We start from the raw sequence: 26,432 nt of genomic DNA on the forward strand, positions 1-26,432 counted from the left end.
TTGGTGCCCACATTTCTCCTATAGTGCTCAGAATGTTTTGGTGCCCAGATTTCCCCTAGTGCCCAGTGTTTTGGTGCCCACATTTCCCCTAGTGTCCAGAATGTTTTGGTGCCCACATTTCCCCTATAGTGCCCAGAATGTTTTGGTGCCCACATTTCTCCTATAGTGCTCAGAATGTTTTGGTGCCCAGATTTCCCCTAGTGCCCAGTGTTTTGGTGCCCACATTTCCCCTAGTGTCCAGAATGTTTTGGTGCCCACATTTCCCCTAGTGTCCAGAATGTTTTGGTGCCCAGATCTCCCCTATAGTGCCCAGAATGTTTTGGTGCCCACATTTCCCCCTAGTGCCCAGAATGTTTTGGTGCCCAGATCTCCCCTATAGTGCCCAGAATGTTTTGGTGCCCAGATCTCCCCTATAGTGCCCAGAATGTTTTGGTGCCCAGATCTCCCCTATAGTGCCCAGAATGTTTTGGTGCCCAGATCTCCCCTATAGTGCCCAGAATGTTTTGGTGCCCACATTTCCCCTAGTGTCCAGAATGTTTTGGTGCCCAGATTTCCCCTATAGTGCCCAGAATTTTTGGTGCCCACTCTTCCTGTTACGGTCGCACATACCCGCCATACATTGTATGTTTAACCATGGTTTATTTGACAGGTCCACTTTAGCGTCCCTATTTTGAAATATCAAACATAAAAATAAAAATAACTGTAAAACATGTTGTGATATTTGCGCCGCAATATGTTGTTTGCAAGGGGGAAAAAACAGGTTCCAATAATATTAATAACCAAAGCGAGTTATACAAGATGGCTGAAGCCTTGGTTCAAAAATAACTCGCTAAGCTACATTCGCTAGCGAGTTAGCACAAACGTAGCAATTCAAGTGTGAAATCTCCAGGATTGTGATATTTCACAGTAGCCGACAATCACGACTAGAATTTCACCGCTTATAAAGTGAAGTAACCTAACCGGTGGCTGACGTGCACGCGTATTTGCCAGCTGTGTGCTCACGTACGGCCACAATAAGCAACGCTTAAACGTTACGTCGTGTGTGAAGACGAAGGGACGGCTTCACGCACGGCGCCGTAACGGAACGGGACGACGAGACGGCCCCGCTCTCTGCGTGCTCTGTTTACACTCTCTGCTCGACTCTAACTAACATGATCCATCCGAGCCGCCGGCCGTTATGTCCTAACGGACAGTCCGAGGTGGATCATGTGGATCTGCTGCTTACCCTTTTTGGTCTTCGGGGTTAAACTAGAATCGGTTGATCGTCCCGTCTCGCCGTTAAAAAAAAAGGTTGATCATACAGGGCTTGGCCGTTGTTGCTATTTTTGATCTGCTAAGCTACCGGCGGTGTGTGTGTCCCCTCCTTCATTTCCGGCATTCGCCTCTAGAGGTCTACTGCACTCACGAGCGAGTAACTGACAGACAGCAAAAATACAAGTTTTAATTTAACGGTCATATGATTCACATTGCTGTTTGTCTTTCGTAGTGGTGCTGTGAAACTGAAAAAATAACGTTCCATTTGCTTTGCATGGGCATTGGATGTTTGGAGATGACTAGAATGGACATTTATTTAGACATTGAGTGAGCATGCTGATGCATGCAAAGTATGATTATGTACCAATGTCAGAATTATTTTAAGGGCACATCATTATAGGTCTATAAATTGTGTCGTGAACTTGTGATATATTGTGGACAGATTGCACCAACGCTTGGCAACGCAAGTCTCAACTCCTTGCAGCAAAACAGTTACTGCACTGGGGATACATAATGGTTACAACTTACAAGTAGTTGCATTGGTGTGGACTGGCCTTAGTTAAGCTCTGATCCATAGCTCTAATGCCGTCGCAAATCTCGCAATTAACAGCAGTAAGGCTATGGATCAGAGGTAGACTGGCCTTTAGATTCATGTATTATGGCACATTATCAGTGTTACCGTGCATTCCATGACATGATCATTCATGTTGTTCAATTGATTCATTTCTTGCAGCCTATGTATTTTATCAGGTGAATTGATTGATTGAAATATTTATTAACAGTTTGCAGAATTACAGTACATTTCAAGCACAAACTCAATACAAAGACTGTTAACTGTGAGTGGACAACCCAATTAAGCATTACACTTGTTTACAAGAGGGTCCACCTTGTTCAATTCATCAAAAAATGAATATGAAGAACTCCAATGGAAACAAGCCATAGGCTTTGAGTTTGCAAACTGTTAAGTATTCAATCAATGTTCATTAAAATAGTAAATGGTGCATTTATATAGCGCCTTTATCCAAGGCACTTTACAGAGATTGTGCATTACATTCACCCATACACACACCGATTGCCGGAGGAAACCATGCAATTAAGGCACCAACCTGCACATCAGGAGCAATTAGGGGTTCAGAGTCTTGCTCAAGGACACTTCGACACTAACTCTGGGGGAGCCCGGGTTCGACCTTGCAACCTTGCTGTTCCCGTCTGGTCACTCTACCCATAGATATTGACTCTACCCCTGAGCCACTGCCGCCCCATTAACGTGCACTATCCCGTAAATAAACAAATGGAGCAAAGTAGACTGTGAGAAATTGTGTAATGGCAGCCAGCAAGGTACCTATATGACAACCAATTCCCAAGATTAATTCAGCAATTTATTCTGAACATCAAGTTGAATTCTTTTTCAGTTTTCTGTTTATCAAACTCTGAACACCCCCATGACCCCAATACCACTCACAGCATCATACACATACAATTCAAAATGAGGAATATCAATAGTTTAATATAAACAAAAAAGTTAATATACAGCAGAATACTGTAATATTTCTTCTTTTAAGGCTAAAGCCAGCATTGACTACAGAAGCATTGCGAAAAGATTGGCCTAAGGGTTTGGCATGATTCTTGAAATTAAGAAAGCAAATATTAGTTCTACTCAAAAGGACTAACATCTCAACATTGTGTCAGCTTTTTTTCTTGATCACATCTCCAGCAAACGATAAGCTTCATATGACCTTTGTATGAAACATGTCAGAATGAATAATACAATCGTGGCAGGTCTATGACAATGAAATGAAAAATGTTACAAAATAATGACAATAATTTACACAAATGAGTGAATTAAGAACAAAGTCTACTTCAAGGCATACTCAAATACTAAGACAAAATTCAGTTAAAACAAATTTCTAGCCACATGAAATCAAATCGAAGAACACTAAATCATACATCGAAAGAGTACGATGTGAAAAGAAAGAGGCTCTTAAATGGATAATAGATAACAGACGGTATAGTTGAGATCTTTTGAAAAACAAAAGGGAAAAGCTAAAATACATTATGGATACCAAGTTCTGATTCACAGATTGCAGCTATCGTATCGCCTATCCTCAGTAGCACTTAGTTACTTAATGGCATTGTAAAGCTAACACTGTAGACTACAGTTGGCTTCAACAAATGGGTCAGTCAGTAGTACAGGAAAAACAAAGCCTAAGCTTTGTCCTAATCTAGAGAGGTTTCAGACATTGCATTCTACAATTTATTGAATCATAGAAATATGCAATCTTTACATTCTAACAAATAAAAGTACCAATTGGCTCCAGACGTTTTCAATGCCACTTTCAGGAGTACCACAAAATACTAAATAGTTAACGAGGGCTATGGAATCAAAATATGCTAATGATTGTCAAATTGTTCTCACACAGACAAGTGTGAAGTGTGTACAAATAATTATCACTGGTAATGAAGGTAGATTAAGTGGTAGCGCACACACGCACGCACACAAAAAATTAAAACAAGTTCCTAAATCATATCACCAAATATGGTCATACTTATGAGTAGAACCCATAGTGAAACTGAAACAGATGTGATACATAACAATACAAGTGTTATTATATGGGAGCATTTGTGTTTAACACAAGGTGACACAGGGGTACATAATACATTGCAAATGCTTAGAACAGAGGCAATGTTATGCATTTTGAAATACAGCTGCACGTCGTACATGGCCAACAGAATCACTATTCCATTTTAACAGCTACTTCGTTTTATATTTAGAAGTTATTAATAAAAACAGAAATTGGTCGTTTTTAAGTTTGAATGATCCAGTTCAACTACCGGCTAAGCACGTCGTCTGTACTGATTTTACAACAATACACGTATTATGTCAACTTCTTCATTTTCCTAATCGGTTAACTAATCAATTTAAAAACGACAACACTGCCATCCTGAATATTGTGACGTACAAAATAGTTACGTGGAAAATTGTCCACTACAAAAGGGTCTCAGAAAGTCTAATCTAGTCTAATCAGCTGTTAATAACAACGTCATCTTGGACTGGTCCCTATGCTCTGCCTGCTGTATCAACTAAGACGCTTTTTTCCCCTCCTCACCCGTCTAAAATTAAAATGCAACACATCAAAGATTAGCATGAATTTAGAGGCCCGTTTGAATTAATGAAAGACCTCTAGTGAAAAATGTACGGGTGGGGATGTCCAACTTGGTTAACAAAACATGGATCGCCCCAGTCACTTCTGTTCATGCCACATTGAGGCAGTCAGAATGATTCACCTGCCCATTGTAGATAACACCTGCACTCAAGAGCCTCAAGGTAAGTGTGCTGACTGAAGTTTGCCCTACTTATCTCCCTTGACCGACTTATTCGCAACGAGCTGAAAGACAAACCACCACTAAATTAGCGCACCCATTTTATATGAAATACAACACCACCTTCTCTTGCCTTATGGAGTGCTTATTATCGATAGCAGCGGTAGAACTAGTGGTACTACCATGTTTAGGAGTGAAATATACCAGTGAGTAAAATGGATTTGAGAGTAGAGTTAATGTATGCAGTCAGTTATTGTATGCAGTCATGACCTAAAACACCACTCTGTAAATTTAGAGACGGGCTGCTCTAAGTTTAGCCTTCTTATTCTGTGATATTTTAGGAACACAGGCCCTGGTCCAAGTTTGGAGAAATTTCAAACTGATCCAAAAGTCAGCATTTGCTGAATAACATCACAGCATCGACCCTTACCAAGAAACCTGTCATTTCTGATCCTGGACAACTACATGACAGCTCTTGGTTCTGGCCCAGTAATAGGACAAGATTGAATTGATTACGCGTCCAAAACAGAGGACCCTGATTGATTGATTGCTTCAAGCAGGTTTGGTTATGTCGAAAAACTGAACAAAAAGTCCATTCATAAAGTAGCTCGCCTGGATTTGAAGATGAAACCTGGAGTGAATCATTATGTCTAATTTATACTCGGTTGTACGAAGGTGTCCCATGCTGAACACAGCCTATCTACAAGCTCAAAACGTGTCACTCTGTGACGTGTTGTGAGATATTTTCAGCACAGGACACCATTCTACGCAAAGCACAAATCAAGCTTTAGTATTCATACTGGCCTGACAGATAGGACTAGGAGCCAGTCAAACTCAAAGTAGTACGGTTTTAAAAGAAATATTGATAAAATATAGGAGTTGTTTTCTCTAAACCCAACAACTTCTCTCCATAGAAAGTATCACTAAAAGAACTCTGGAAAAAAATATAATCTCTGCACCTCATTATTTAACTAAAAGGATGATCTCACAAACATTCATCATCCTTTCAAATTGTACTATATATATATTATATATATATATGTTCTTGTAAATATACAATTAACTAGTGAGACAATCAATGCTGCACGACCCAAATGAATTGGAGTAAACCAAGAACTCAAATATGGCCAGTTATACTAAAACAGTCCAGTGACACGGTATATACAGACAGCACAACAAGTCATGTTTACCGAGTTCTAGGCTATTCATTTGCTTCACTAATCCAGAGGCTCAGAAATGATAATCCTGCAGATTCCCTGGAATAAAACTTGCTAAACAGCAATTATTATATATTTTTTTCCTTTTTTTTCCCCAAATAGAGAAAACCTGATACAAAAGTTTGAGGTGTCTGCTCATTTACACCTTTTGTGTATTTAATGTAGACTCAATCATTGTGCAGCTGTGTCAGTCTCTCCTCAAATTACCTCAGAGAGATCAAGTACCCAAGTTTGGAGCGACTCAAATTTGTCATGCACACTTTTGTTAAGGAGGCCTACTGCAGTGTTTGCCATAACCTGGAGGCCAAGGCCTATCTCTTGTAGTGATTGGGTGCATCGGCGAACATGTATTTCAGTCTGTAGGCTTCGGCCAGAAGGAGTCCCACTTCTTCGTTACCCCAGTGGATTGTAGGAAGGTTCTGGAGTAGCATGAGTAGGCCCTACAGTAGAAAGAAAGTGAGACATTTGAATTTGAGGAAAAAAACAAGACTCCAACGGCCACCTAGCAGGCCCTCAAGGTTGTGCTACCCCTTACTTAAAGGAGAATTCCATGCTAGAAGGCTTTCTTACCTTTATTTGTAGTTGTTACGTCCCCACCAAAGAGGTCCAGGTGTTATTTTGTGCAAAAGCGCATTAATGGCCATTTCCCCTACCATAAGCCCTCAATGAATTTAATGGAATTGCATTGAATTGAATGGGGCATAGTGCTAATTCGCTAATTTCCATCGCTCAAAAATCAATCATAATGTAAATAGTATCCCAAACGGCACACTTTACTACTTATTTTGATGTAAATAAGCGAATTAGCACAAAAACCCATTGAGGGCTTATATTAGGGGAAATAGCCAATAATGCACTTTTGCACAAAATAACACCTGGACCTCTTTGGTGGGGACGTAACAACTACAAATAAAGGTAAGAAAGCCTTCTAGCATGGAATTCTCCTTTAACACCAAACAAAATCAAAGTGGTTTCAGCTGACTGACACTGTCATTTTAGGGCGGCTTCACACCGAGTTCGATTGATGCGAACTGTTCCCGAATACGAGAACGGTACGCATCATTCACACTACCACAACATGGTCCACAACTCTTAGAGCCTCTCAATCTCACTCAATGAGGATTACAAATCTGAAAATTTGTGCAGACCGTCACCGATGAATAATGCATACATTGTAACGCTTATTTGTGAGTGACCAGACTGCTCCTACATGCTGTTAATGAAATGAGCAGGGCGATTTATCTAGATTGCTAGAATGCAGGATGTAAACCAGTACCTGAAAGTCGACCATGGAAAGGATCTCTTTCCGCCACTCGATGAGGAAGGCAGCGCAGACGTACAGGTGAAAATGTGAGAAGCCCTCCGACTCAGCCTGGGTTCAAACAAAATCCAAATCATTGGTTTGACAACATTAAAACACCACAAAACATGAACATAATTAAAGTGGTAAAGATACCGGTATATATATACACAGTAGGCATGCCACGGTATGAGATTTTACAGTATGGTACGGTGCCGGTATTGATAACCTATACCTCGGTATTCCATGGTATTTATATAAAAAAAAAAAGAAGAAATAGATTTACCCCCCCCCCCCATGTCTAGTGACTACCCCCACCTCCTTATAAGCCCTTCTTTGTTCCCCAACCTGTAGGCCTACATATCTTATTTCTTTATTTTTACCTTTTAAGATAATTTTTCAGTGATCCCTTTGGACATGTGTTTGACTGTACCCTATACTGATTTCATTTCTGCCAATAAAGTATTCAATTAATGAATCAATAGCTATTGCCCACTGTATTTCACTGTACTATGGCTCCCCCTAATGGCCGTTTTGTACCCTGCACGCTGGAGAAGAGGTAGTGCAATCTGTCCATGTTGACAACTTGACAGTTCACACTTTTAGTTTAGTACATGTGGAAATATGGATCTGGGTGTCTTTCAGCAACACTAACTCAAAGGTAGGAAGCAACTTTTCAATCTACTGCAGCTGTGTGGTGAAAATAAATGTTTTGCCTTAGTCTGCGAGTGGAGTTGCACTGCATGCGCGCAGCATGCGCCACCCACCGACGCTGTATTAAAATACCGTAAGCTCGGAAATCTCACGGTATCAACACCGTGGCTGTTCCTGTCGCGGTATTACCGAAATTCGGTAAACCGCGGCATGCCTAATACACAGTATATAAAACAATAAGCCATGAACATTTAAAATAGATACGAGTATTGCGGGGAAAAAAGGAAATCAACTAGGTGCTCAGTGGAGGTGCAAATAAGAATAGTACAGATGGTGCTTCAAAGATCAAATGAAAGGGATTAAAATGCAGAAGAAACGGCAGCGATCCGAGCACTCAAAAAAGTATAAAAAAAAAAAAGAGAGGGCGGATATAAAATCAAGGTACTTTATAGAGGGTATGCACGTGACAACATCATCATACCCGGAAGTTATGCAGGAACGTCTACTGAGTGGCAAAAGACTACTTTCTGGCCTTGATAGTCCATACAGAAAAGTCCTACAGTATATGATTGCATTAAACCATGTTAAACTCACTTTGCCACTCACTTTATGCATGCGCATACCCTCTATTAATAAAGTTAAAACGCCAACATGTTTGTATACAATTTATATAGCGGTTTTCAAGGTACTCAAAGTCGCTTTACAGAACACAAATAAAAACGGTTTTATTAGAAAAATAAACTAGGGAAAAAGGTTTAAAAACTAGGAACTAAGGTAGACAAACAAGAAGTGTGGTGTTGGGAATTATGTAGGGAAAGCAAGTCTGAAAAGGTCCGGGAACTACACATATTTTCAGATGGAGGTCCGCAGCCAAATACAGATACATTCTGGGGCTCCTTGACATGAAATACAGGTCCCACAGTCTGAATGGGTTAACAATGAGTTGTACCTGGTATGTGTCCCACAGTCTGATAGTGCAGCGCAGCGGCAGCTCCCTCATAAGTAGGTTGTTCATCCAACGGAAGGCGAACTGCAGATACTCTACTTCATACTTCAGGAAGTGACCATGAATGTCCTCTGTGGGACGGAGACAGACAGAACACACATTAATATACATGTGGGACGGAGACAGACAGCGCACACATTTAATATACATGTGGGACAGAGACAGACAGCGCACACATTTAATATACATGTGGGACAGAGACAGACAGCGCACACATTAATATACATGTGGGACAGAGACAGACAGCGCACACATTTAATATACATGTGGGACAGAGACAGACAGAACACACATTTAATATACATGTGGGACAGAGACAGACAGAACACACATTAATATACATGTGGGACGGAGACAGACAGCGCACACATTTAATATACATGTGGGACAGAGACAGACAGCGCACACATTTAATATACATGTGGGACAGAGACAGACAGAACACACATTTAATATACATGTGGGACAGAGACAGACAGCGCACACATTTAATATACATGTGGGACAGAGACAGACAGCGCACACATTAATATACATGTGGGACAGAGACAGACAGCGCACACATTTAATATACATGTGGGACAGAGACAGACAGCGCACACATTTAATATACATGTGGGACAGAGACAGACAGCGCACACATTAATATACATGTGGGACAGAGACAGACAGCGCACACATTTAATATACATGTGGGACAGAGACAGACAGAACACACATTTAATATACATGTGGGACAGAGACAGACAGAACACACATTAATATACATGTGGGACGGAGACAGACAGCGCACACATTTAATATACATGTGGGACGGAGACAGACAGCACACACATTAATATACATGTGATGTCCATGTGTGTCCTTCTGTTCAGTGTATTCATTCACCAAGCTGCCTATCCCATAACTTTGTAAGAGAACGCTTGTGTCATTTCTGGAGAAAGTAGTCAAATCTAAAATGTCCTCAGGCTATTTCAGCTGTTATCTTGATCACTACTATCTCTATCAGTTAGGGAGTGAGTGTGAGTGTGTAATGTATGTAGGCTTACATCTTTTATTTCTTATCCACAGCGTGTGTGCACACACACGCACGCACGCACAGATAGCAGGCCTAGAGTGACACACAGCCTCTGCTTCCTAATACTGGAGAATCATGAATATTTAATGGTGAAGGCGACCCAAGCGATGACCACACTTACCGTCTATTCTGCTAACCAGCTCCTCCAAGGCTTTCACTTTGTTCTGGATTCCCGGCTGAGCGAACGTGTAATTGTCCTGAAAGGGTATCACATTCAGTCCTTAGTACACTATGGTAATCTCTCAAGACAGATTCTGCTAACAGCAGCTGAATCTGTCAGCATCATTGCCTTAAACATGTGATGTTGTTGTTGTTGTTAGGGGGAATAAACACAGAAGCACCCGGGAGTAAGTGGACTATTGAAAGGGTAGGAGAAAAACTGAGATCCTGTTTTACACAAAATTAGGTGGTGCCAGGTGCCCTCATAGGCAAAAACAAAGAAAGAAAAAGTTTTCTTTCTTTGTTTTACTGAATGGGTTCCCAGATTGCAAGTACAGTAATACAGACTGTGTGTGTGTGTGTGTGTGTGTGTGTGTGTGTGTGTGTGTGTGTGTGTGTGTGTGTGTGTGTGTGTGTGTGTGTGTGTGTGTGTGTTGTTGTAAAGACCTGGATTCCGTCAAGTAGCTTGTTCATGCACCAGAAGCTGTCTGCCTCGATGTTTCTCTGAGTGTCTAGAGGAAGGGACGCCACATCAAAGTTCTCCATGTCCTCCTCTGGAACAAGATCCATTCAAAACAGACACCTTTATTAACGTGCAGGTGAAATTCAGTCGCCCAGAGGCGGCACAGCAGTTAAAGTTACAGAGTTACAGGTAAAGAGTAGGAAAAAGAAAAAGCATGGCTTTGATCAAGGCCTGCCAGTCCCAAAACCAAAAGCCTAATGTATAAAATAACCATCAAGCCTTATTTTCTGATGTACAAGCTCACATTCCATCACGATGCGATGCATTATTATGAGCTTGTTGTAGATCTGCTATTTCGTTTTGATCGTTTCAAATCTTTTCCTTTTTTCTCCTTTTAACAATTTTCACCTATTTTCACATGCTCTAACAACCAAGGTTTAAAGTAGTTAAGCTAAAACATACAGTCGCAAATCACATATTTATTTTGTCCCAGTGTCTTTTAACATGGAAATGAATGCACGCAACTAATGTTGAATGTAATTTGTGTCACCCTTAAGCCATTACATACTCAGAGATCAAATGTCAGTAAATAAAGACAACTGTGTAATTAAGTTAGGCCAGTCTCAACATGTGTCTTTATTCAGCTTAGTATGCGTCCCACTTAGCCCACAAGTTCGCAACCCATTTAAGCTGTTTAACCTGGTAATGGGTTCATCTTTCTACCCAGAGACCATCATTGGACAAAGCCCAACAAAGGGCCAGCCGGGCCTTCCGGACATTAAGTGAACATACAGTATCAGGTTTTCCAAGTAAGATATGATATCAGCCAATGCGGTAATTTTCCAGACAAATGCAGCTTACCGACAAACTCGGAGAGGAAGACCACAAAGAAGGGCGTGACCAAGTCATTAATCCCCTGGACGTAACCGCTGGCTGGGTGTCGGATCGCCCAGATGAACAGGATTCTCTCGAACACCTGAAGGGACACAGGGGCAGGATGTTTGCTCAGGAAGCTTAGGCTTGCTAAAGCCCGTCTAACAGTTCCCAGGTCTAGATTAACCGATTCCATGCTGTTACCATAGGCGGGATCGCGAGGCTAGTGCCAGTGAAATGCGCGCCAAAGAGATTCTATATAGTGAGGCGACACTCCCATTAAGTCCCATAGTAACAACCAGCGCCCAGTGCCTCCGCCATATTGGAGTGATGACGTAACTTCCGGTTGCTTTAAAATACATTAAAAAGTCACAAAACAAGAACTTTTTGTAATCCAATTCTACTCTCATATATTTATTTACGCATTTATTTATCATATTTATGAATGGATCAAAGCAGAAATTAGTAACATATTCATTCAGAATGTAAGGGTGCATGTGCGCATGCATGTATGCACGTGTGACCGTGCATGTTTACGTGCATGTTTGAGGTGCTTACATAAGACAAAACTATTTTTTTAAATATTTTTTTAATCAAATCTTGTGTTTCTCGTGGATGGCCCAGATGGTAATAATGCACTTTTTCCAGGTGCTTTTTTAACAGGGCCCGTAAGCATTGTAGGAGCAACTGTCCTCCTGAAGAAGTTAGTCTCCGGAACTTTCCTTTCAGATTAAACTGAAAACCCACTTTTCCAAATGTCCTAAGAAACATATCTACATTTGTTCACATTGCCCAGAACTACTTCTAATCTGTAAGAAATTGCAACAGCCAACAACAAATCTGTTGAGGAAGAGACCATGCTCAACTGTGTTCCTTTATTAACCGAGAAGTTCCCCATCAGTGTTCTCGATATAAACAAGGGGAAGTACAGACTCTTCCTCTAATGCTATGGCACCATACAAGTAAGCAATAGCACACAAATGCTATGGCACCATACAATTAAGCAATTGCACACAAGAGGGAGCGCTATACTGTGAGATACAATATGGGCACTGCTGTGCTACGGTTACAAGGCTGTGCTGTAGATCAGCAAACCAGTGCCATTATCTTACTACTGTGAGATAGTGAGATAATTATGGCACTGGTTATGGTCTCACAGTACTGAGATAATGCATAACCTTAAGTTAAGACATGTGAATCCCTTGACTCCTTCAAAACTCCTTTAACCCATGTTTCTATGTCAGTGGTTCTCAAACTATTTCATGTCAAGGACCCCTAGAATTATATGTATTTGGCCACCGACCCCCATCTGAAAATATGTTGTTCCAGTGACCCCCCAGAAGCAAAGATTTGAGTTAAAAACTTTGGCTGTGAAAGAATATATATTCAAAGATTTGCGCCACATTTTCACGATTTTTCAAAACTAGCAGACCTACAAGCTTGTAGCGCGGCACTCGGTGCCGCGCTATGAGCTTGTAGATCTGCTATTTTTCAATAGCTAAAGTGTAACATAATGTTTAAAACGCCAAAAGGGGTTCGCATTCAGAATGGGTTAAGACATGTTAAGACATGTGAATCCCTTGACTCCTTCAAAACTCCTTTAAAATAACCCAAATGTAATGGGTGTTAAAAGCAAGTAATATTCCATCCACATGTAGAGTACTTTGGGGGTAAAACAATACAGACATCTAGCCTAGCCTCAGGAGATCCACGTGGCTCACCTCTTGTACTGCAGGCTGCTGGAACAGTGGGATCAGAGGGTTGGTCCTTGGAATGTCGATATGGATCTGATAGGGACCAGATATCGTGGTTAATGGATTCAGGATAAAATATCTGATTATATATTATTTACATCTCTCAATGTAGTGTTCAATGCAAATCATCATGTGCTTCTTGACACTTGAACCACAAATACAACTTCCCCAGCCAACTCGCCCAGTGGTCTAATCACTAGACTAAGAATCCCGGTGCCCGGGTTCGTATCTCGCTGCCGCTACTGTTTTTCCAACAACAGAGGACCAGGAGTTTTTTTGGCCGATAAAGTATAGGTTTAGACCATGACGGGGGGTTCCGTCTCTAGCGAACCTGAGCCACAAGCCTAAAGGCTTTACAAAAGGGAGTTACCGTGTCAAGTGTTGCAAAGTTCGCTACTCAGCCCCGTTCGAGTTGCAACCCGATAAGGACAGAATAGTAAATTATTACCCCCCCCAAGGCAATGTCAACACCAGACTATCCAACCCGGATGAAAGTCTGCTAACCACGGAGCAAAGACCGGCAGTGTCGGTCGGTCAATCAGAGGCAGGCGGGGGCGGGCCTTTACCGGACCGACACATAATATTGAATCACGCGCAGGAGAGCTTTCAGCTAGCCCAGCCAGGGTCCACGGCAATATAATATAAAAGCAAATCAATCTAGGGACTTTTAGGACTTGCATGAAGCCTGTGTTTAAGGCTCACTGTCCCAACGTGATACATTTGTCTTGTTTGATTCCGTTCAGCCAAAGTGTTACCTGTCTGTAAGTGTCCTTGAAGTGTTCGTCTGTTCGGGAGTGGTAATACTGCTCAATGAAGCCAAAGTACTCGTCCCTTTTCCTCCTCAGCACCAGATCTCTGCGCTCCATGTTAGCAGGCAGGTAGCCCTGAGACGGTACGGGGGGAGAGGCATGAGAAGAGACCATGGAGAGAAGAAATTGTAATCATGTGAGATTTGGGAGATAGACGATAATCTTTTTGTCATTATGTGAACACACAAATTAACACTTTGACCCCAATCACGACTTACCCGACCTAATTAATAAAGACCTCTTTCCCTCCCAACGAGTTACCCAAGTTGTGTTTTATTAGTTTTATTCGCCGATTTTGATAACTTTTAAGACATACAAGGATGATCGAAAGTTTCGCCGATAAATGTGTTAACACGTGAGATGTTGGGAAAGTGAAGGTTGTAGTTTCTTACAGAGAGGAGTCTCCATGTAATCGGCCGGACTTCTCTTGGTATGCCCGACCAGCTGTGCTTCCGGAGTTCCTCTGCAACACAATACCACAGTAGTATGACATATGACACGCATTATAATCAATGCTATATTTGACCAAATCAATGAAAGGGGCAGACATTTAGAGAAACCGCAATAACTAAATGTGGGGAATATATGTTGTAATCTATAATGTAAAATCTTCTTTGGCCATTTCTATTTTCTAGTGTTCATTTGTGTCTTGGAAAAATGACTACTACGCTACGTCTACAATCTCGATGTGTTGTAGGCATGTCCCGATACCGATAATTGTATCGGAATGCCCTCCGATATGCCCTTATTTGGTCATATCGGAATCGGCAAGTACGCCCCGCACCAATCCGATACCACATTTTATTTAATCACGTGATGCGCGCAGCACGGTGAGACGGGGCCGCCGGTATTGAAAACGCGCATCTCCAGCCGTAGGTGTGAACGGCTTTGCCGACGTGCGAATGGGGGACAATTTAAAACAAAGGCGGCTTGCTGTAGTTTGCGACTAACATAAATTTGCGAGTGAGTGAGTGAGTGAGTGTGTGAGTGTGAGTGTGAGTGTGAGTGTGAGTGTGTGTGTGTGTGTGTGTGTGTGTGTGTGTGTGTGCGCTTCGAACATCACCAGGGCTAAACTTCACGTTATTCTACGTGATAACGCAACCAACATGAGTACATGTACTTTACACTTTTTTTTAAAAAGCACTGGTATCGGTATTCGGTATCGGTATCAGCTAACACAGAAATTGTTGGATCGGAATCGGATCGGAAACGAAAAAAGTGTAACGGGACATCCCTAATGTGTTGCAGTGTTGATTTCGTCGACTAAAACTGATCCTTCGACTACCCTTTTTCACTGGCGAAAACTACATGGAAACTAAATAAAAACTAAGCTATGATGACTAAAACTAAGACTAAATATAGACAATTTTGTCAACAAATAAAAAGTAGACAAAATTGTTAAACAGGGACTAGTGGACAAGAGATCAAGTAAAAGTAATTTTACAATTGGTTGCATGCTGTCATTGCGACGACATCAAGGCCCGCCAAAATACATTTTAGTCGACTAAATGAACTGTAGATTTAGTAGATTGGCCTTTTTCAGTGGCATGCGTGCCATCTTTTTCAGTGCATGCCACCTTTTTCAGTGCGTGCCATCCGCACGCAACCAAGTAGAACCCGGGCTTTGTAGTCTCACCTAGGTCCGTGTTGGAACAGGCCAGCAGGTATTTGAATTTGTCCAGCCGGGTCTTCTCTCGCACCGTCATGGGCGGTGCCCCCGAGGCGTTCTGGTCGGAGATGCGGGCGACCAGCGGGATGATTTGGCGGACAGGAAGAGACTTCTGCTTCTGCAGCGTGGAGCGAACTGGGGAGAGCAGGAGAGAGGCTAGATAACTTATTTAGCCCATTGAGACCCGAGACCAGATTCTACACAACTGTCTTCTAAATCCTGACAGTTTTCGGAAAAAACGCTGCTCTAACCATCCAAGTCTGAACGCACCTTCAGAGTTATGGGGGTCCCTGAAATTAAAAACGTTTGAGACCACTAAAAGGAACAGAGCCTTAATTAGTATCATGGGTAACACCTGTGAAGGAAGTAGGGAAGGGGCCCGGAAGTAGGAAGAGTTATTCTGTGTGCATAGAGCCCATTCTATTTTAGGGCGCGTTCGGAAATACCGCAACGGAGCGCACTCGCCTATTAGTTTGCATTGCACAGTGCGCTCAGTGTGCTATTTACGAACAAGCCCTTAATGATGGGAGTCAATGGGACTATGAGATAGCCTGGTTAATAAACCAGACCGAATCAGCCGTTGGCAAAAAAAAGTTGCCTACCAGCGGATTACGGTCTGGCGAGGCTCAGTAGCACGCCTCTTTCCTACAGCAGAGAACAGGTCGGACCAATCGGGACACGGTATGCAATATAGGCGGGCTTTGGTACAGTGACGTTCAATGCTTGAGACCTTTGACTGACAGTAGCTCTGACCAATTGCGTCGAAGAGAAAATGTTCCCCGGGAAATGAAATCCAAGTGGAGCCAGCCCAGACTGATATACCGCGACAGTGTTGTGTGATATTAGTCTGGCTTATTAGCCAGGCTAACTATGAGAGCCAAGTGGCCTATCTTAGAATTATTGTTTGTGACCGTTGTTAAATTACATTAAAATGTTTCAGCACAATTATAAAATAAGAATTATCCCATTGTTTCCTGATCTTTCAATGAGCATATTTATTATATTACCATTTTTTTCTCTAGGTTTATAAAAACGCACAGTCAACTGCTGACAGGTTTCTGACTTGGCTGTGTGGGACAGTCATCGACAGTGGCAGGTGTGCACTCAGACACACACTCAAATATTTGCATACACCAATTGCAACAGTCAGCACAAAATATTGCAACGACTACGTAATTTCCAGTGAACATATTGTGCAGCTCCACACACCTGAGGATGTGCTGAGGTGGGCCTCGCTGTTGGACTTGACCACTATGCCGTTGACCTGTCCGCACTCCTCCGTCATCTCCTCTGGTACGTCCTGGAGGTCTGGCCCCTCCGCCAGTCTGTCTGCCGTGCAAGCGTCCTCCTCCTCCTCTTCCTCCTCCTCCTCCTGTTCCTGGGACTGCTGAGAGGACTGTGGACCAAATAGTGAACCCATTTAGGCCTAACGTCGAAATTTAAAAGATGCCTTCTAAATCATTAATGTTTTCTGAAATACCTATGTTTCTATGTCAGTGGTGCTCAACATTACATGTCATTTCACCACCATCTGAAAATGTAGTTCCAGGGACCCCCCAGAAGCAAAGATTTGAGTTAAAAACGTTCGCTCTGAAAGAATATATTTTTCAAAGATTTGCGCCACATTTTCACGATTTTTCAAAAATAGCAGACCTACAAGCTCATAGCTTGTAGATCTGCTATTTTTCAATAGCCGAAGTATAAAATAATGCTTACAACACCAAAAGGGGTTCCCGTTCTGAACGGGTAAAGCAGCTGCGTCTTTAGTTAGTTAGTTAGGAATTTTTAAAAATGTTACGGTTAGCTTTTGGTACTTTGTACCGTCTACCAGCGGGAAGTAGTTCGAACTCCCTGCAGAGTGGATGAGAGGGGTCATTTGCTATCTTGACAGCTTTTTTCCGAAGTACTTCCTTGTAGATACAACTTAATTGTTTCTGTCTCTTCCCAATGATTTTTGAGGCTAGGTTCACTATTCGCTGCAGCTTGCTTCTTCCTTTTACATTAAGATTGCCATACCTTAACTGCACTTAAAGTTTAAGTGGTTAAGTGCAATACAGTAGTAGACGCTAAACGTTATTCATTAATTCAACCATGTTCAGGGCTATTTGCAGCGATTTGAAGTTAAATCATGCTTTTGAATACATTTCTGTAATTAGACCCCAGAAAAAAAACTAAAAACTAAATCAGAAGCCTTTACAGAAGTAGTGACTGTATATCTTGAAGATTAATCTTACAATCACTGAAGGAAACTCAACTTAGAAAATGGTGTATTTCCGAGCAAATTAGTTCAAACTACAGTAGATTTTATAACACTAAATTTCTACACAACAGGATCATTTTGTGTGCTATTAATTCACCACAAAAATGTTTGTTTGTGTCATGAGTAAGTTAACAAAGAACGCGATTACGCTCCAATAAAGCGCCATAAAGGATTGTTAGTTATAAGGCTATGAATCATTCATTTCTTAATCTCTCAAGACGGTTATGATATGATATGGTTAGATTGCATCAAAGTGGCAATTCATGACTGTCTCATACAGGGACGTGCAGAGTGTTAGAGAGGCTTTGATTGATTGATTGAAAATGTTATTAACAGTTTGCAGAATTACAGTACATTTCAAGCACAAACTCAATACAAAGGCTGTTAACTGTGAGTGGACGACCCAATTAAGCATTACACTTGTTTACAACAGGGTCCACCATGTTCAATTCATCAGGCAGGGGCTGAAATCCCGTAAGGGGACACTTTTGGACAAAAATAGCAAACATATCGAGAGCTTGTAGATCAGCTATGTTCGGGGCGCAACCCAGTACTCTTTAGCTAGTGGAGATGCGGTGCAACGACATGGATTTCTAAACAAATTTGTTCAACGCAAAATACTGTGTTCAAGTTCAGGAGACTTCGGGAAATTTGCATTTCTTTCACCATAGTAAATGGTGGTCTGGACTCAGGGCACTTGTTTTACAGACGGGTAAAAGGGCAGGGGCTGAAGCCCCCTTTGATGTCTATGTGTGCACGTCCCTGGTCTCATAGTCACCTGGTGATGCGTGGAGTGCAGGCCTGAAGGCAGTGATGAAGGGTGGACGGGAGCACTGAGGAAGTCCTCGTCCTCCTCGTCATCAATGTCCCAGGCGTCGTTGGTGCTGCGGGCAAACTCATGGAAGCTGGAGGCTTTCTTAGACTTGAGGTTGTTGAGCATAGGCTTCGGGGTGTCTTTGGAAAACCTGTGGAGACAGCAGAGAAAATTAAACAAATGTCTGGATGTTGTGTCAACTGTCAAGCAATTGTGAGATTTGTACACAGATGAGGTGGATAGATCTTTGAGACCCAACGAAAGACTATGATGAAAGCATGCTTCAAAAGTGCCAATACAAAGTAAAGATAATTAAATGAAAAACAAAACAAAAACACAAAAAACAAAGTGCAAACAGTGTCAACTGAACAGTGTCATGGACTTAACTAAATGAACACACCACATAACAGCCTAACTGCAACAACAAAAAATAACCGCAAAGGTCAAAGGACTCACAGCAAAGATAAAACACAGCAAGACAACAAAGTAAATAACGTTAAAAAAAAAGAAAAAGAAAAAAAAAGAAGAAACATGTCTGCTTCTCAATGACATGATTCCATGCAGATCGTCATTTTGTGAGCACTTACGTGCGTCGTAGTCGTGGGTCGAGAGGTGGATGCTGTGCTCCATACACAGGCTGTATACTAGAGGGAATGAGATACCATGTAACCCGTGTATCAATCTGAGAAGCCATCATCGTCAAACAGTCTGCCTTGAGACTAGACTACCTGTGTGTGAACTGATGGATGTAGTACTATTTAACCTGCTTACTGAAAGCATGGGCATCAGAGCACAATCTAACCAGTCTAACCAGCAGGGGAGGGCATTCTCTGTCACTGCATCAGCGACTACTACTACTACTACTACAGGTGGTCGTTTGGGAGAACCTGTTTAGCAGGGACCCGAACTGGGAGGGATAGCATGTTCCTTTGCACGTGTTACTTCCTCCCAGTGAAACTCCTCACCGTCAGTATCAGGTTTTAATGAAGCGGCTAGTGACTCCATGTGTATCAGAGGAAACATCCGTTGTCTACTCAACACCATCCCCAGACCCACAGCAGGTGTTGGCAGTGACAAGGACTATATACACATGGAAGGGAATTGGCATAATGACTAAAAAGGAGAACAATGAAAAATAGTTGATTTAAAAAAAAAAAAAACCTGACTGTGACAAGGATTACATTTTCAGAGGCAGAGAAAGTCCTGTGGCAGCCTGGAATATCTGGCCCACTCATGGGGCTCTGATCTGCATTTGAGTGAGAGCTAAGTAGCTGGCACACAGACTGTTAGACACATGGCATTGCCAGCCAGGTATTCATTCATTATTCTGGGTATCAAAGAGAGCACTCACATTTTAAAGAGCCTTGCAGAATAAGGCTTTTTGAGTTCAAACCCATCCCTCTGTGGCCGATTTCAGTTTGATTGATCTCGGTGCCTCTCTGTTTAATGAAAGACTACTTCCTCTTTAAGCTTGATTAGGCTTTAACCCAGGCAGGGCGGGAACCCCTTTTGGTGTTTTAAGCATTATGTTATGTTTTAGCTGTTGAAAAATAGCAGATCTACAAGCTCATAGAACTATGAACTTGTAGGTCTGCTATTTTTGAAAAGTCGTGAACATGTGCCGCAAATCTTTGAATATATATTCTTTCAGAGCGAACGGTTTTAACTCAAATCTTTGCTTCTGGGGGGGGGGGGGGGGGGTCCCTGGTCCCTGGAACAACATATTTTCAGATGGGGGTCGGCGGACAATCTCATATATTTGTGGGGGTCCTTGACATGAAAATGTTTGAGAAACGACCGACATAGAAACATGGGTTGATTCAGAAAACTGGTTAGAAGGCATTTGTACTGTAGAATCGTCCTCAGGTCTACATGGGTTAATTGGGGGCGTCTTGAACAGATCCTGTGAACAGCTTGTGCGACTAAAGGTGTCCGCCACCGGGTACACGGAGAATATCCTGTTCCAGCGGGGTGCCAGACTCATGCTGCTCAGCCTACTGTACATACAGTGACCCGAGGATGACCCAGCACAGATACAGTCACAGACTCACAGGCATAGTGCCGGAGGCCCGGGACTCGGGCCAGACGCAGGCCACTCATTGTCCAGAGTGATCCTTTCATTAACTTTAACCCATTTAGACCCGAGGACGATTTTTACAAATGCCTTCTAAATCATGACAGTTTTCAGAAAAACCTGTTTTCTATATGAGTGGTTCTCAGGCTATTTCATGTCAAGGACCCCCAGAATTATATGAAATTGGCCGCAGACCCCAATGTCAAAATATGTTGTTCCAGGGACTTCCCAGAAGCAAAGATTTGAATAAAAGATGTTCGCTGTGAAAGAATATGTTCAAAAATAGCAGACCTACAAGCTCATAGCGCGGCACTTGCTATTTTTCAATAGCTAAAGTATAACATAATGCTTACAACACCAAAAGGGGTTCCCGTTCTGAATGGGTTAATTCCGGAGACATATTGTTGTTGCCATTCGGTGGGTGAGGATTTAAAGGCTGCGGGCGGACCATGTCAAATTATATTTGAAAACCACCCTCATTCTCACAAGGTGATGCATTCATTTTCTCAACTCAACTTGGATGTATTTAGTTCTTGACTCCTTAACGGCTGTTCTTATATATTAATGGCAGCCTACAGACCTCCATTTAACAAAAGAAAAAGAAGACAGCCCTGTCCTAGAGTAGACCCTCAACCAAGGGTCTCTTTAGGGATCAATAAAGTATTTCTAACTATCTATTCTATGTGAGGAAATATTAACTTCTACTTCAGTTGTCAGGATTTAGATATGAGAAATTATTTTTACTTTATTTTTCTTAATATGTTCATTATTTGGGGAGACAAAATTATCACTTCTGTATACACAAAAGCAGTGGGCTTGATTCACCTGCACAAGAAGAGACTTAAAAATATACACCTGCTGTTTTCTATACTTGCACAAGAGACTGTGATATCCTGCCTCATTTTTATTTTATTTCATATTTTGACCACATGACCACAATAGAAATAGAAAAGTCCCCCACTTGTTTTACACCTCTACATTTGTAATGTGTAAATAAAACGGAAGGTGAAACCAGTAGCACAACTCTTAAACAACAACCAATGCTAATGTGTTTTTCTTACACCAACTGAACAGATGTTAAATAGCACAGAACTACATCAACTACATTATTATTATATAGAATAGCTGAAGGGTTTGTCAGAATTCACCAGAGGATAGAGAGGATGACCTCATCCCGGTCATTTGCATGAATAAACCGACAGCGAGCCTGGTGTCTCAGAACTAGCTCCAGTCACTATCTGAGCCTGCCAGAGCCTGTTTTGTTTTGTTTACCAGCCTAGGCCTTGTTTTATCAGTAGCAGTTCAAGGACAGGCCATTGGACCAGCTACAGTAGTTGCTTTCCTGTTCAAACATACTGTATGTTTGGGTTTGGGGTTTTCCAGCCCTAACGTCCACCACCGTTTCAGAGAGAGAGACACACACAAGTCTGACAAAGACAGACAACACCCACTCCTCTGAGAGCCTCTCTACTCGAATTACCCCCCAACAGACACGCTCATTGCAGCTCCCCCCCTTCACTGCCATGCAGGGAAGGCAGTACACTCTTGGAGCTTGGAATCTGTAGTACCACACATGCAAGATCATGTGCCACATGCATAATAACAGACATCGGAATGGACAACGGTCATGTCTTGTCAATAAGACCTTTTGATTATTTATGTGAAGTGCGATGTGTGACAGACGCCACTAACATCACATGGGGGCTTATTAGGGAGGGTTACAGAGACAGTGAGTGACTTACAGTGCAACAGAGTAGGGAATGGCTGCGAGTCAGTGTTTGTAGCAACACATTAGCAACACCCTGACTTAGTATGAAGTAATCACCCCCAACACCTGCAGAGTTCCTTTGTGAAGTAACATAAGAGTGTGTGCCCTAGTACTTATTACTTAACATATGCCACAAGGCATTTTGTAATGTCAGCCAGATCAGGTTTCTATAGCTTGTCTCCAATGATAAGCAATAGACTATGTTGTGGGTCACTTTGCTCTAGCTGCTGGGTCACACGTATAAGAAAGAGATTAGAAAACTTTAATGTAGTTTTTGTACAGCACAGAACATAGACAGATAAAAGCACATCAGATAAACAAAAGCAACAAGAATCTATAATCATCAATAAATATGCAGCCATCATAAATATCACCACACCAACATTATTGTAAATACAAAATAAATAGTTTGTATTGCACATCCCCCATATCAGTATCTATTATGTCACCCCCCTATCATAGTTACCGTAAGTTACGGTAATTAGATAACACAACCTATAAAAGGAAATAGATTAGCCATTTGAAATTTAATAAAATTAAAAAAAGTCAGTATTTCACAATTTTCACTTGAATACTTCCGAGTGACTCATCCAATAAGACCATAACAACACTACTGAGGTTACAAAATATAGCCCCAAGTCATGGCTGATAAGACTGGAGCAGTATAATATTCTGACTGCAGGCTATTTCTCTCTGCCGAGTGCTGACATATGCACATATCCTATGTTTGGACCAAACAATGTGTGGGCAGAATTAGTGGGGAACTGGACCAGTGTGTGGCCATCATAGGGTGGGCAGTATAGTGGGGAACTGGACCAGTCTGGGTAACTGGACCGCATAGGGTGGGCAGTATAGTGGGGAAGTGGACCAGTCTGTGGGCAGTAGTATGTTTGGACCAGTGTGTGGGCAGTAGTGGGTAACTGGACCGCATAGGGTGGGCAGTATAGTGGGGAACTGGACCAGTCTGTGGGCAGCACAGGGTGGGCAGTAGTAGTGTGGAACTGGACCAGTCTGTGGGCAGCACGGAGTGGGCAGTATAGTGGGGGAAGTGGAGCATATGGCAGGCGGAGGAGAGGAGCACATGAACCATGACAACAACTAACTGACACAAACTCACAACTAATGTGACACATTTGAGTTGCTTCTGAAAACAGCTACGCTGAGCTCTGCCAACTGCAGAGCAGCGAGTCACTGACAGCATGTCTCCCCAGACTTTATTAGTAATAATAATAATAATAATAATGATGATGAAATAACCGAAGCCATAAAACAAAGCTCGACTGTTCCAGTGTCTATCTATCCCATTGTCCGGACGAACTGTGGACATTGTTTGGACATTTTGTGATTGGCTAAGGTGGTTATCAGGCAACCGCTGACGCGGAGCAAGACAGTATTTTGCAAGAAATATTAGAAATATTAATATAAAGGAAAACGTGTCGACTAATAAATAACGTCCTCTGTGTTGGGTAGCAAGTAACTGCAATGGCAGAGCTAGCCCGGTTGTTTAGATAAGATGACATTTTCAACTGTGTGTACATTTTTGAGACGTTAGGCAAAGTGCGGGCGGGCGGATTTACTTCGTCGGTGCCTAGTAATAATAAATAATGCCGAAAATAGCCGATCTACAAGCTCACAGCGCGTCACCGGGGCGACGCGCTGTGAGCTTGTAGATCGGCTATTTTCGGCAGGGAGTCAGTCAACTCAGGAGTGAGTGAGTGACAAGTCGGATCACGAAAAGAAAACAACCGCCTTGATCGACGCGATAAAAGGATCATCAGATATCTGAACCAAAATGCACCACCACGACAGTCAGACAGACACGTTAACGTACCTCCCGGGAACCTTGGCGTTTCTCCTCCAGAAATGCACCCTGTTGTCGGTGGCCATGGTACAACAGTTCAATGTCCCCCCAGCCAGGCTCGGGTCAGATCCGATCCCGATCAGACTTGACACTGATCAGCAGCGTCTCGTCTTCTTGTCTCTTGTCGCACCAACACAAACATATCAGGGAGCCCCGGCGGGTTGTTTCCTCCGTACGTGTTCCATCCAACGGTCCTCCTTTGTTTTTAACAACGTATATAAACCAATCTTTCTTTCTTTAATAATACCCCCGCATAGGGTTCTTTCACACTGACTGTCTCCACTACTCCCAGTAACACACAATGTTGTTTTGGTTGCAAGATTTACGACAACGACGATGATGATGATGATGGTGTATGGTAAAGTAGTGCGCTGGAGGTCGCCATCTTGGAGACTAGTCCCACCGACAGAGTGGCGTGTGATTGGCGGGCGGGTCTAGCAGGTGCAAGGGGCGACGGACCAATGGGGAGAGACACCCTGCGGAGGAGCCGGGAGGGGGGGTGCTCCTCCACTGATAACAACAAACAGATAGAATGTCAAAAAGTCAGATATAATAAGATATATAAAACACAAGTTAATACATAAACAATATAGATACACACAGAGAGGCGGGGGTGAATTATAGGCCTAAATTACACTTACGTACTCAGTTCGTAGTGACGTTTGGAAATGGCTTTAAATGCGTCCACCACGTTCGTTTGGGTAAGTTTACTTCATGACAAAAAGTTTTGCACCCAGGAGTTTTTACTACATTTACAAACAAAACTCTAGTCATTTTGCCCCCCCTCTCCCTCCGCCCAAAAAATAAAATACATACTAGTGCATAAATCAAAACAACTCATTCTTCATCAGTGAGTCATGAATGCTGAATATCACTTACTTCTCCATTTTTCACAGGTGCAGCATGTAGACCCTCATGGCCACCAGAGGGCAGACATTTTCCGTTCGCCCCCTGAAGGATATACTACTGTGAGTGAAACCTGCAGTCAGAGTGAAACCAGTTAAACCACTGTATTTATTTACTGTAAATGTTTGGAAAAACGGGTTTGTAGAATTGTGTTGGTTGATTATATATCAACAACAGAAAGTGATAGCCAGTAGCCATGCTTTCCATAATGCAGTCTGGGTGGGAAGTGAGTTGAAGGGGCTGCTAATTGAATGGTGTCAACCCATTATTTTTATGACAAGAAGATATAACCCCATGTTGTTTAATACTTCCATAAATTCAGAATTATATATTGTTAAATGGAGTGATTCGGGTTCAAAGATCGACTTACAAAGAATGTCATGTCTCCTTTCATAATATTCAAATATTAAGCAAATTGATAGGCCTGCAGTGGAGACATGAATTAGTGGAGTTTTGCATGCCAGTCTGTATTTGAATGGCAGGTGCATTTCCTCTTCTCTGTTTGTTTAGGGAAATCACTGCAACTATCCCCACCTGTCTTGAACTCTTCTCAGTGTTCAGCAAACTTCAACCGGGACAACACAGGTGAGACTTTAGAGATGACCTCTCTCTCTCTCTCTCTCTCTCTCTCTAATCAGAAGTATATTTAACACTTGTAAGTAAAGTGCTTTGTGCTCAATGCCTATTTTATGGAGTGCACAGGAATTAGTCAACTCTCAGTCAAGTATTGGTATTTGTTGTGGTTGCCCACGATGACAGTTACAACTTCTACAAAACTATCTCAAACTTCCCCCTTTCTGCCACGGGAGTCTTGTGACTACTAGTTCTGTGCCGTCCCTTTTGGTATGGGCAGCTTCTAGGGGTGTGAACCTAACAGGCAGAGAGGAGACACACACATACAGTCATGAGACGAGACAATAGGGAACTGTGTCTTAAAGCACAGGGACTGTTGGAACCGCCTGGGGCGGCCACAATAGTTAGCTCAAGTCTAAAGTTTCTTTGAACTTTTTATCCTTCCAGACTGCCATGGCTGTTTAGTTGTGTACAATTTAATATGACACGTTGAACTTCTTTACAATAATTTACCCTGTGTCATTAGCTGGTACGTGGCAATACTTTCACAGAATCCTATTCCTAGGTATGCCCCATTATGCTGTCATATATTTTGCTTTGAAGTGATATAGTCGTGAAT

At 42.2% G+C, this 26,432-nt stretch overlaps 2 protein-coding genes across 6 annotated transcripts in view; both read right to left on the reverse strand.

The window, feature by feature from the left end:
• Positions 1-1,374, reverse strand: part of gmeb2 (glucocorticoid modulatory element binding protein 2) — a 263,131-nt gene extending 261,757 nt beyond the window's left edge. For all 4 annotated transcript variants that reach the window (XR_013792279.1, XR_013792280.1, XM_079528219.1 and 1 more), the window contains exon 1: positions 1,226-1,374. The gene's annotated coding sequence lies outside the window, so the exon portion shown is untranslated. The remainder of the gene's footprint in view (positions 1-1,225) is intronic.
• Positions 1,375-2,556: 1,182 nt separating this feature from the next.
• LOC306942389 (TBC1 domain family member 22B-like) lies at positions 2,557-25,240 on the reverse strand. Of its 2 annotated transcripts, none has more exons than XM_079528241.1 (14): positions 25,214-25,240; positions 24,305-24,844; positions 18,596-18,782; positions 16,767-16,953; positions 15,525-15,692; positions 14,281-14,351; positions 13,835-13,963; positions 13,047-13,112; positions 11,314-11,428; positions 10,437-10,543; positions 9,952-10,027; positions 8,696-8,823; positions 7,069-7,164; positions 2,557-6,232 (listed from the first exon to the last, which is right to left on the reverse strand). In XM_079528241.1, the coding sequence occupies exons 2-14, from the start codon at positions 24,358-24,360 to the stop codon at positions 6,104-6,106; spliced, it is 1,515 nt and encodes a 504-aa protein (XP_079384367.1). In that variant the 5' UTR covers positions 24,361-24,844; positions 25,214-25,240; the 3' UTR covers positions 2,557-6,103. The 2 variants fall into 2 exon arrangements, with proteins under 2 accessions (XP_079384367.1, XP_079384366.1); XM_079528240.1 differs by lacking the exon at positions 25,214-25,240 and adding an exon at positions 24,980-25,097.
• Positions 25,241-26,432: the final 1,192 nt, after the last annotated feature.

Source organism: Electrona antarctica, assembly GCF_951216825.1.
Source record: "Electrona antarctica genome assembly, chromosome: 2".
NCBI classification, from domain to species: domain Eukaryota; kingdom Metazoa; phylum Chordata; class Actinopteri; order Myctophiformes; family Myctophidae; genus Electrona; species Electrona antarctica.